This window comes from Nelumbo lutea, chromosome 2, assembly GCF_056320005.1.
Source record: "Nelumbo lutea isolate HS-2025 chromosome 2, American lotus-T2T, whole genome shotgun sequence".
Lineage (NCBI taxonomy): Eukaryota > Viridiplantae > Streptophyta > Magnoliopsida > Proteales > Nelumbonaceae > Nelumbo > Nelumbo lutea.
The window spans coordinates 41,666,104-41,678,696 of record NC_142685.1 but is presented as its reverse complement, the minus strand read 5'-3'; the positions used below and the strand labels follow the sequence as shown (position 1 = coordinate 41,678,696).

General features: G+C 36.2%; 1 protein-coding gene across 8 annotated transcripts in view; it reads right to left on the bottom strand.

The window, feature by feature from the left end:
* The window catches only part of LOC148870113 (uncharacterized), a 74,163-nt gene extending 66,536 nt beyond the window's left edge, over positions 1-7,627 (bottom strand). For 6 of the 8 annotated variants that reach the window (XM_088972513.1, XM_088972508.1, XM_088972511.1 and 3 more), the window contains exons 1-6: positions 7,161-7,627; positions 4,955-5,176; positions 3,297-3,392; positions 2,353-2,405; positions 764-860; positions 471-544 (exon numbers count right to left, since the gene is read on the bottom strand). In XM_088972513.1, the coding sequence (XP_088828639.1) occupies positions 471-544; positions 764-860; positions 2,353-2,405; positions 3,297-3,392; positions 4,955-5,176; positions 7,161-7,310 (692 nt within the window). In that variant the 5' untranslated portion in view covers positions 7,311-7,627. Of the gene's footprint in view, positions 1-470; positions 545-763; positions 861-2,352; positions 2,429-3,296; positions 3,393-4,954; positions 5,177-7,160 lie in introns of all 8 variants that reach the window. The other 2 variants (XM_088972515.1, XM_088972516.1) reach the window with 1 other exon arrangement.
* Positions 7,628-12,593: the final 4,966 nt, after the last annotated feature.

Sequence of the window (12,593 nt, the reverse complement as noted above, 5' to 3'; positions counted from 1 at the left end):
ATGCTTTTCAGAACCCAGTTTTAGATAGGTTAAGAAAAAAGCTGCAGACTAGAAGAAAAACTATCTCTCTCTTAGAGGTTGTATTACTCTGATTAGGCCCACCTTCTCCGATCTGCCTATTTACTTCTTTTCGGTATTTAAGGCTCCAATGTCACTCATTAAGTAATTAGAGAAGATCATTATGGACTTTCTTTGGGAACCGAACTCAGAGAGAAAAGTTTAGAGGTAATGCTACCAATTAGGAAACAATATGTAAAGATTCTGTCTCCATTAAATTTGACAAGGTTAGAACTTTAATGATCAGCAACAGAAAAGTTCCAAGAAAAAGGTAAGCTACCAAATGCAATCATCACATGCTCAAAAGGAAAAGGTGAGCATTTGCATGGATTTATTACATGGAGAAGAGCTTAAGACAAAGTTTGAGAATTAAATGCCTATGACAATCAAAAAAAGGACAGCTTATTAGCCACCTTGAAAGATCAGCATTTATTTTCAACCCTGAAATTGCACCTTGTGCATATTGGAGCAATTCCGCCCGCTTTACCTAGGAAAAAAAAAGTGTTTAAATGTTAAAAACTTACAAATCTTCATCTGCTACATCATTTTTTCTGCTTTTACATTAAAACTACTTGCTGAATCAAATATCTCATCTCATTGACAATAAGATGCATAAGATGTTGATAAACGAACCAGGAAAATTTAATAAAGCATCAGCAGAATTATCAAATTTTCCATGGCTATAAATGAAATCTTAGTTATTTACCAAAACTTCATCTTGGTAGTTTGAGAACACTTTTTCCAAATCCTGTATGCTGCTCACTATTGCATTGTGTACTTCCCTTTCCCCTGTAAGGCAGAGGCTGAAAAAATAAAAAATAAATAAAGAAGTTTAGACAAAATTCATATTAATCCCAGGTCTTATATCTTTCAGGATTTATAAAAAAATGACACTACTATTGAAATTTTATAAAAAAATGGCACCACATAAGCTCTTTCATATTACCAATTTACCACTTGCAAATTTTTGCTTCTTAAATACAGAGAAAAAATACCTAAATAAATAAATAAAGATAAAATAAAAAGAAAATAATTGATAACAGACTTGCCAAGGGATCAGCCCACTGACCATGTGAAAAGTTACACGAAGACCATGCTTTACCAGCTTTACCAATGCTGTGTCAAGGTGCAATTACCACATGGCTTGTGCTTCTTGCACAGAATGGAACACCCAGAAGGGCCACATATGGTTACAAGGTTTTCTCATGTGAAGCCTGACTCCAGACTGGAGCAATTACAATTTGTCTTTTAGCTCCTTATTACTCATGGACTTTGTAACTGCTTTCTGTTGGATTGGTTTGGAAACATATTGTACAAAGTATAGGAATAAGGCTTCAGAATCCCATAATGTAGGGAGATTTCCTACTCAATCTACTCTATTTTAGCCACATCAAGGAATCCTGTGGCCAAAACAAATGGTTCATCAGATAGGGAACTCTCTTAATTTGCAATTTGTTGAATTCTGCAGTCCATATCAGCCTTGTTCCAACCTTGGATTGGAGTTTTGTTCAACTAATGATAACCTGTAGCTTTCAATTTTCTAACTCAAAAGTAACCCATGAAATAGAGCATTTCTAAAACATGTTGCAAGATCTTTTAGACCAAAACTTTTTCCATGAATCTAGGATGATGAGGGAGGCTCCTTTGAAACTCCAGATTAACTGCCACATTGCGGTTTTCTATGTCTTTAGACTCTTCCACTAGAAGACCCAACTTGCAAACCCACTTATGAATGTAAAAGTTATCAGATCAGATCTTGATCAGATCAAATTGCAGTGGATCTAGAATTGATCCAGAAAAATAAACAGATATATTTTGAGTGGTATCCATCTAATCAGAATTTTGGATCAGATCAGGATCAAGGTCCAATTTATTGGCAACACAAATTGGTCGTCTTTTCTGCAATCAGACAGTGGCACTCTTTGAGATCTTCATGGTTCCTTTTTCAAGTAGATGCCATTGTCATTCTTACATGTAGCATCTTATATTTATTTTATCAAAATTACCCTCCATATCCCCCCCAATATTTGAGTTTTTGCTTAAGTTAATGCTACCTAATCATCAGACACTATTGTACTGTGATTCTGTGAAGTGTGAAAGAAGGCAAAAGTGGATCAAACAACTGTCTTATATGTACTACTAAAGGAATTTCACGTCAAGTGCAGAAAAAATCAATGAACAACATATTGTCTTGCAGTTCCACCTAGAAACTATATGAGAAGTTGCAAAAGCCAAAAGGACATTGAAAAGCAGATAACAGCAATCAGACAAATACAAAAGAGCAAAGAGACTCACCAAAATATCTCCAAAAGCAGAGAAGCTTCCTCCTCATTTGGTGCTTCAAGAATCTGAGTCATAGAAAAGAGTCAACCTGCGGTTAATTTCCATGATCAGCAAGTAGAAGTCTGATTCTAGATATAATTAGAATCATGCCAAAATTAGATGAAAACTCTCCATCTCAAGATGAAATGTCTATAACAGTAAATTCAAAATTTTCAAATGCAGTACAGGATTTTCAATTGTCTAGCTGATATCCTATAAAAAACAGAGCTGACAGGACAGAATTTTCTAAGGGGAATTCTAGGGCGGGGAAGTGATTTGTAAAGTTTCTTTTTTATATGTAAGTTTGTTGCCAAGCTGCTGGCTGCTTGCAGTTCTTCCTTGCTATCATTCTAAGTCAAGACCCATAATACAACTCTGGCCAAATTGGTTCTCAAGTTTGAGATCTTGTAAAACACTCCATCAAGAGTTGAAAATTCCTAGCCCTTGTGTCAGGCTGTCAGCCAAGTCTTACCAAAACACTGTCAATGTTTTCTTGGAACTCCCATACCAAGAGGGATGTCCGATTTGCAGCAATCACTGTGGTGGGAAGTGATAACCATTATTGATGGATTCAATAGATGGGATAAGTTATTGAAATTGATCTTTAAAGGAATAATCAAATAACTACGTGTGGAGCCCCCTTCCCAAGTTTTTCACAATATACAAAAACTAAACAAGTTCACAAGGTAAGCAAACTTGGGGTTATGTAGCAACAATGCGAACAAAAGAAGAAGATAGCACTCTTTCTTCCTTTAATTTTACATATCAATGGCTGTTAACCTCATTGACATACAGCATATAAATTCTGCAAATCCGTCTTTTAAAAATATACATGGTAAAAGTCAAAGCACACACAGTAATAGAGCACTAAAATTCATCCATCAAATGAACAGATAGATAAAACTTATTTAACTCACCATGGACAATGTTATGCCTTCTAAAGCTCGACTGTGAAGGAACACATCACGGAAATTCATTGGCTCACTCCCCAAATCAGAGTCATAATACAGAACCTATACACAAGTAAAGAGCACATAAGATGAGAAACCAAAACAAAAGAATGAAAAGCATTCATAATAATTCTTTTAAACTTCAGACCCATTCTAACCAACATAGACATTAACATACAAATCATACACACCATATAAAATACAAATTACTCAAAAACAGAAAATTTTGCTTTATGTCCAAGACAAGGAAAAAAATTTATATTATTATCTGAGAAAATATCTCATTCAATAAAGTACTAAAGAATATAAAAATAAATAAAATTGGCTATGTGGAACCATTGGTCCTTGTGGCAGCACTATCTCAATCTGGACCTTCTAAAAGTTCAGTCAGGATGTGGAAGACCCAGTTTAAATCTTGTCCAAGTATAAAAAGATTAGAGTTATGCCGAACCGGAAAAGAATGCAAGGTGGTCAACATCATATGATTCCTCTTGAAGTACGAAGTGTTATAACAAGATGAATTTTACTAGATGATATCCATTAAAATTTGCTTCATCAACAAGGGAGACACCTCATTGTGGACCAAAGAAAATTATTGATGAATTTAGAACAACTAACTAATCTGTTAAAAATGCAGACAACAATGCAAAACTTAATAGTTTCATATAAAACCTTAACTCTGATTAGCATTTGAGCATTTTGTGCCCCTCAAAATGAAATAATATCACAATAACTATAATTTTTCAAAGTGAGACACAACTAAAAGGCCGAGCAAAAAAAGAAGCACAACTACAAAGTCTGAACTTCTACTAGCCCTCCTCTTAAGTTCACCATCTTCTAGGACAAAATAGAGAACCAGTTTGCATAAACCTTAGTAAGCAATAGGCTGAACTACTGTTGCTTATTTTAAGTTTTAACAGAAGTAACTTATTGCATATCAAAGCAGTTTAGAACAACTGCACTACTGCATGAACAAAGCATGAGAAGAACCATTACGAAAGTCATAGAACATCATGAAATGTGATTTCCACATAAAAAGCTTCCAATAATAAATGATGAAGTGGGTCAATTCCGGCCCAAGTAGCCTTCAAATTGTTGCCTCAAGAAGCCCTTATATTGCTATTAGACCCATGACCAAGGGTTTAATTATCCAAAGGAACTTTTATACCTTAGCTGGAATTAAGTTCAAGCATACTTCTACTCCGCACTTTATGCACTTAGACAAAGACACTCATACTCTGATTGATTTCTTAGAATAAATTGCTGAGAGTGTTAATCCTTAATAGGTAAATAGTTGTGCACTTCATAATGTAAATGAAGTATGAATGCAGTGAAAAAAAAAAAAGTTTGTAGATAGAAAAATGGCCATTACCCAATGTTGGCCCCAGCCACTTTCGGGGTCTTGGGAGGAGTGCATTGGATACAGGCCTAACCTTTGGCATTTTTTGGCACAAAGTGGGCACTCTCAAATTTGAATCACATTCTCATGTTTGTTAGCCTGTGATTTTACCATTACACCAAGCAATGGCCCCTAGAACAAAGTTTTGCAATCTTATAGGAAAATCACTTGGTTGTAGAAATTTAAAATGTGGCCAGAAATTTGAATAACAAAACAGTTCACTCACCAAAGAAGGATTTGCTGGTGACTCTTTGGACACATCAGAAGCATGATGTTGGTCAAGAACCTTTTCTTTATCATCAATAGAACTCCCAGACAACTTTTCAGTTTCTTTCAATTGAATCAACCACCTTCTCAATAATTGAGTTCTTTCTAGCCCCCTACAAGAAACAGCAACCTCTTCCAATCTTTTCATGGTGTCATTAGAGCTTTTCGAATTGCTTCCCCCCTGAATATTTTGAAAGGGGCATAGCACAAAAGAAATTAACCAACAAAAGATTATAGTGATTTATAGAACATAGATTGTGCAAAAACACTGATTAAGAAAGGGAAGTGATTAATTTGAATTTCAGACAATCACAAAAATTGAGATATATATATAATGCATAACATTTTAATTATAATAAGATAGTTATGTGAAAAGGAAAAGAAAAAGATACCAAAAAAAAAAAATCCTAGCTCAATAGATCAGCAAGAGATTTTACCAAGTATGCAACTATATGCTATGTTTTTCCAATAAGTTATGTGATTCAAAAGCAATGTCACAATGCTTATCATGTAACTACTTTTTTTTTACTGGTCAGTACGTACTGCTAAGCAGACCAAAGTGATGAATGCTGTCACAAGACCCTTTTTCTTTACTTTTTACACAGGCTCCATGGTATGTCCAAATTCTTGATTGTACATTATAACATAGCCCCCAAAAAAAGCTGATGCCTATTAATTCCCACCTTGACCAAGGCTTCAGCAAGGCCATTTTCTGATCTGTGAACCCATGAATATGTGATGTTTAAGTTTATCGTCATTACTTTGATCTCTTTTATGATGCTTCTATAGTTCCAGGCTCCCATACTTTCATTCCTCATCCAGCCCACCCTTACCCTTGAATTCCCTTCTATATTCAATGCAGTGATATTCAGTGATCTGCTTAATCTTAAACCATGCAGGAGTGCTACCATTTCTGCTCTCATATAATTTTCCATATCCAATTAGACCCAAGAAAATATCTTTGACATGGCCATAAAAGTTTCTAGTGACCCTCGAATACCTGAGGGCCTAATTACCCTTTCTGTATCCATTTATAAGCATCATGGTACTAAGGTGGGATTCAATTTGCTCCTATGATGCAGCTGTATTATTTGCATCCATCAATTTATCCCTTACCTAAAGAGCTGGTGACATTAATGTTGTGTCAGGATGATGCAGCTATATAATTTGCTTCTAGGATATCCAGTGTACAAGAGTGTCGTTACTTCAATTTTTAGTTTGAATTACATACCCAATACCATGTCCTGGCCATATCCAGGTAATATAGATTTTCTCCCCTTACCAGTGCTAGGATTTCGAAATAGCAGTACAATCACTTCATTTGCCATTGAGGAAGACTCAACTAACAGGATTCAGTGGAGTCCATGTTGGGAAGTGGTCAAAGTATACTACCTTAATGAAATTAGAGAAGTCTTAGGGGCTATTTGATAACATCTGAATTGGTTGAATCAAATGACTTGCTTTGACATTTGGTAAGTTATTAAAAAGGTTGTGAGTTCCTTAATGGCTGAAGCTGGAGTTGGGTTGGTTATTATAGCTGCAAATATTTTATCATATAATTATCTTATCCACTGAAAGACAAAGATACAAGTCATTCAATTCAGTCACTTCATCCCTTGTGAGCTTGCTATAACCGAGTCGGAAAGGTATTTTCTTATAGTGATGTCAGCATTATTCATGATGTGGATGTTGAGGTTAAGAACATTTTTCTTTTTGGTGTTCTGCAGCATTTGTCTTCAGAATTAAATTGAACAAAGATACTAGGAATATCATCCACTTGCTTTAAAAGTATGAAATGAAGGGGGTGGAATTAATGAACCTTGGAGAAATAATTTACGTTTAAAAAAAATGGTGATAATTAATGCATTCAAAAAAAAAACGATGATGACGATGATGATAATTTAAAGTAAAAATGTAAGAAGTATCATGAAGAAATTATAATATGAGACATTAAATAACGAAAGACATTGAAAACTAACAGCACGAAATAGAATAAGTGAAGCTGACTTCCGCATGCACATCCAACGAACTATCAAAATAATATTGAACGTAGCGACTTCGGAAATATAATAATTAACAAATCAAACCAAGAGAAATGAGTAATGGAGCAAAAATAAAATGGAATGAGAAGCAAAAGAGTACACTTAGAGAATATAAGAAATTACAATGCGATCCTGCGGAAGCTTGGAACCCTCGGCAACGGCATGACCGGCTTGTTGGACGACGGAGTCAGCGTAGCTCCTGACGGTGTGACTGAGGCTGTTCTTGCCTCTGGCCACCATAACTTTGGTCACTGCGGATCTAAACCACGACATCGTCGTCCCTTATTCTTGTAACTTTGGCAATTTTAGAGAGATAGAGTGCGTTGTATCTATATGGCCGCTGAATAATGTTTGATGATCAGCGTGTCTGTTGATTGATTTATTATTTGCTGCAGAGGAAGACGACTGAGATGACACAAAGGGAGAGAAGGAGATTGTATGATAGATGGGAGAGGAGTTGCATCTCCTTCTTCGACCATCGGAGAGAGAGAGAGAGAGAGAGAGAGAAAGAGAGAGAGAAAGGGTCAGCATCTGGGTATCCCGGTATCTTTTGAACGTTTTGGCAGTTTCAGTCTTCGGCCCTTCGCCATGTATTTCGGTTCGGGCACTCCCCTACCTATTATAGCGCACTCGAGATCTGCTGCTCGCACACTGTGTGTAGATGGGTACGTAACCAATGACGATTGAGCACGTCATTGTTCCGAACACATGGAGCTACAAATGAATACTGGCGTGTCCACTCGTGATTGAATTTGTAGCATTTTACATACAACGTCCAAGCAGCAGATCCGGGCTTATAATATCGAGCATTTTGTGAACTTCATTATTAAGATGTCAGTGAGAATTGGGATTTGCTCTTAGCGCACCAACATCCACCGGGAACATATTTGATGAATAACATTGATATTTGGTACATTTCTTAATAAGAAAATTGTAATTATAAGTAATTAATTCTGAAATTCGACTTAAAAGAGATTATTATGTGCTTAGTTTTTAAATATTGTTTCAATAAAGCATCGCATCGCATGTAAAAAAACACGATCATACACTGATAGTTTTGAGTTCTATTTTATATATAGTTGTCATTTGTTTTACATCAAAAACTCCTAGCTGATAGGACCATTTAGCCTGGGAACCATCTAGTCAACCGGTTCTATTTTACCCCAAACCCCGTTCATGGCAAAAAATCATTGAATCGGCCAACAACCCGTTGATCCGGATGGTCGACCTGTTTAACCCGTTAAGTAGTTTTTGGCCATTTTATTTTTAATTATTTTTATTTTTTTATTTTTGTTGTCAAAATAGGTCGTTCGTTCGAATTGGGTAGCTAAACCATCGACCTGGAAACTGGTGGCCATAACGGTTTTGTTTTTCCGGGTTGTTTTTTCTAGATGTCAATAATTAGACAAAATAATTTTGTAGTCATAATCATGGGAAGGGTGGACATTGCGAGGGATTTCAAAGCCTTGAAAGAATGATAAATCCAATGTGACTTTAAACACAATAAAAAAATGGTGGTAAATCCACCAAATTGGAAAAACCATGGAAAATATCAGAAAATCGAGTCTAAAGTTCTGATTTGAGATGGAGTTAGACACACATGCAAACAAAGAAAGAGACAGAGCATATCGCCTTATAAGAAAATTTAAAAAAAAAATTGCACAATAAAACTCAAAGAAAAAAACAAAAGGGAAGAAATGAAATTGTGGTAAACCCTAAACCGTTTTAAAGGATCTTGAAGAAGAAGAATACAAAAAAACAAAGCAGAAAATGAAAAAAAAAAAAAAGAAACCTTTGTCAAACCGCACATGCTCGAATAAATCCCACAGCAAAAGAGACCTTTGAATAGTGAAAATCCAAAAGCATAAAAACCATGGTTTTTGAATCGCAATTGACATGGATGGTTGGATCGTTTAGCTCGGGAACCATCTAGGCAACTGGTTCCGTTTTACCCCAATACCAGTCCCTAGCCAAAAACCATTGAATCGGTCAACAACCCATTAACCCGGGTGGTCGAACTGTTGACTCGTCAACCCGTTCAACGGTTTTTGGCCATTTTTTCTTTTTTTATTTTTGTTGTTAGGACAAACCATCCGTTCAAACCGGATGATTGAACTGTCGACCCATAAACCGATGGCCAAAACGGTTATGTTTTCGGGTTGTTTTTAAAAACCATGTAAAAAACCCTAAAAAGGTTTAAAAAAAGGGAGAAGAACATAAAGATGGGGATGAGACAGAACTTTGCCAAAACAAAGACGTAGAGAGAGAGAAAGAGAGAGGTTAATGTGATAACTGCTGAGATGTTCTTGATACATGGTGCTATGAGACTATGTCAGTGGTTTAAGTGGCACATGTTTGAGGATATATTAAAGCGTAAAAGACTTAAATGTACCTTGAGTTTTCATTAATTTACTTAAATATACCCTACATTATTTTGAAAAAGGGTAAAATATAAAAACATCCCCTAAACTTTCTAGAAACTCGACAAAAACCTCCTTTCTGTTACCATCTCAGACGAAAAATGTTAGAATGATGCACCAACTTTTTCCAAATACCCATTATACCATTTTATAAATTATTTTACATACAAAATTATTGAAGTAATCCCATTTTAACTCAATAAAAACACATATTTTAGTAAATTTATATGTAAAATTACTGAGATGATCATTAAAGGAGGTTTTTGTTAAGTTAAAATGGGTTATTTCAATGCCCTATTTGCTTTTCGGTAAGTTACTTACCTGGGTAAATGCACTTACTCTAGTAATTGTTTCATTACCTTAGTAAGTGCATTTACCCATGTTCTTTTATTCTTAGCTAAATAAGACAATGACCATTTTAACCATAATAATTCATTATTAAAAGGGGCATTTTTGTCCCATTCAAGTGTTAGTGACTTCCCCCAAGGTGGGAAGTTATTTACCCACCTAGGAGGTGACCTAGGTAAGTGATACCCAGGAAAATAAACTTTCCCTGGTCCCCACATAAATTTGAAAAAAGAACATGGGTTTCATGGTCAATGGGAATCAAGAATCCTATTGACCAACTTTCCCTTCTCTCAAAATCCAAAAAAAAAAAGAACGCCCCCCTTGATGTTTGAGGAGATATCAGAGAAGGAGAAGGATTTTATGAAGAGATGTTTTGTGAGGATGAACGACTAACAACCATTGCTTTACCCCTTGTGCAAAAAAGGTATCAAGCACTTTAGAAGAAGTCGGTATAGAAGTTCAAGGAAGAATAATTAGAAGTGTAAGGAAATTGGCAAGGGATTTGGCAGCTTAGAAGTGGGGAACAAAAAGAACGAATTGCAAAGAAACAGAAGGAACAATGAGGGAGAAAATCAAAATAGGTAGCTTTTCTTAGTCAAGGAGAAGACCTTTTTTTAACTATAGATTAGGAGATTTTTACAATTCTAGCTTTTTCTTCGTGTATGTAATGGATGTAATATATACTTAAGGCTGCATTCAAAACGAGCTCTAATTGAATAGTTCAGGCTCAAATTCAATTGGGCTCAGTTCGAGTTTGATTCTAATCAAGCTCAAATCGAGTTCAATCCTTGTTGTAAGCTTGATTAATTATTAAAGTTTGAGCTCGACTAATAAAAAGCTTGGCTTGAAAGATTGCGAGCTTGGCTCAATTAGCATGTACATACATATACACACACATACATACATACATATTGTTAGTGTCAAGTATGTAGGGGTATTTCTGTCTTTATGCTTATACTGAGGTTGTTGATGTGTAAGATTATGTTAGAATTATTGTTCCTCACTTAAGTAGGGGCACATGTGTCTTTTCCACTATGTTAGTAATATAAAACACATCTAGCCGAATGGAAGAGGTAATCTTTCTTTCATTTGAACCAGAACTTTCTCTCCCTTTCTTCTCTTCTTTTCTCCTTTATCTCTCTCTCTCTCTCCCTTTCTTTCTTCTTTTTTCTCCTTTCTTCTTGACTGTTATCAGCCTAACAGGACTCAAGGGCAGGCCAAATCATAATATGGTATCAAAGCTAGGTTGAGCAAATCGGATTTGCCCATAATTTTGTGTTCTGCGCACCCAGTCTAGGGTTTTCTCGTGGGTTCTTCACCATCAATTGTAGATAAGGGAAAGGGCTGAAAAGGAGTGGTCGTCCTCTTCCCTTGGAGGTTTCTATACCTCCAGGTTGTGCTATTCATGGTTGGTTACTGTGGTTTCTAAGAAGCCCTCCCCTAGTCAATTAAGAGAAGAGGGCTGATTTGTGTGGTGTAGTGGGCGTCTTGTGTGGTCTGATTTTTGGGTGATTAGGTAAGAGATTTCTATGCAATATTTTTTGTTGTGAATCAAATGATAAATATGTTTTAGATCGTACGGTGGGATTTCAAACTTTAGTGTGCTAGGGTTTATGATATTTTCAGTGTGATTCGAAGGGGGATTGGTCCTCATACAGGGTGGTGAGATTTCAAGTAGTCGTGGGGTAGGGTTTGTGGTGTAAAGAGTGCAATCTTCAACAATAACATGTGCTAAAACCAGTGTGATTAGTGTGTGGTGTGGTATAGTGTGCAGTGTGTTGAATTCAACAATGGGAGACAGCAGTGATAGCAAGTCTAATGTGATGGTCCCTACTGACTACTTGAATGTTCAAATGACCTCCATTAAACTGAATGGAGAAAATTATGTACATTGGGTTAAATCTGTAGAAGTTTTTCTTAAGGCAAAGAAGAAGGTGAAAAACATAAGAGAAAAAAAAAACCTTCCACTGATTCTCATGAGTATGATGATTGGGAAAAGAGGATGCACAAATTATCACATGGTTATAGAACAGTATGGAACCCAAGATTAGTGTAAACTTTATGTTTCTTAACACTGCCAAAGATGTGTGGGACAATGCTAAGAAGTTGTATTCGGATCAAGACAATACAACCAGAGTATATCAGTTGCACCAGGAATGCTTTAATTTGCAATAGGGTAATCAGAGTCTTGAGGAGTACTATGCTAATATGAGAAACATTCGTAATGAGTTGAATGCTTATCACCCCCTCACTTCTAATGTCAAAATTCAGCAATAGCAGAGAGAACAACTTGATGTGACTCAATTTTTTGTGGGGCTAAAATTTGAGTATGAACTAGTGCGGGTTCAAATACTAAGAGGGTCAACTCTCATTTCCTTAGAAGAGGTGTTTGCTCGACATAGGAGGATTTCCATTGAATCTACCAAGAACTCTAATGTTTCCGATAAATCAACCTTTATAGTATTGATGGTCATGGTGTTAGAGGTAGAGCTCAGGGAGCTCAGTTTAGCTGTAGTGGACTAGTATATGGTTGGAGTGGTGGTGGTGGACCTACATATAACTGTGGTGGTGGTCGTACTAGAGGTAGAAATTCAGGGGGAGCCCATGACAGATGACGTATTTTGGGTTCGAGGAGGTGTACTCACTTTGGTATGGATGGACATATCATTAATTATTGCTATGACTTACATGGTCCACCCTCAACTTGGACCAATCATGCCATGACTAGTGACAACAGCTTCAAACAGGAGAGTCGTCCAACTGATCAAATGCTTCCTACATCCACAGA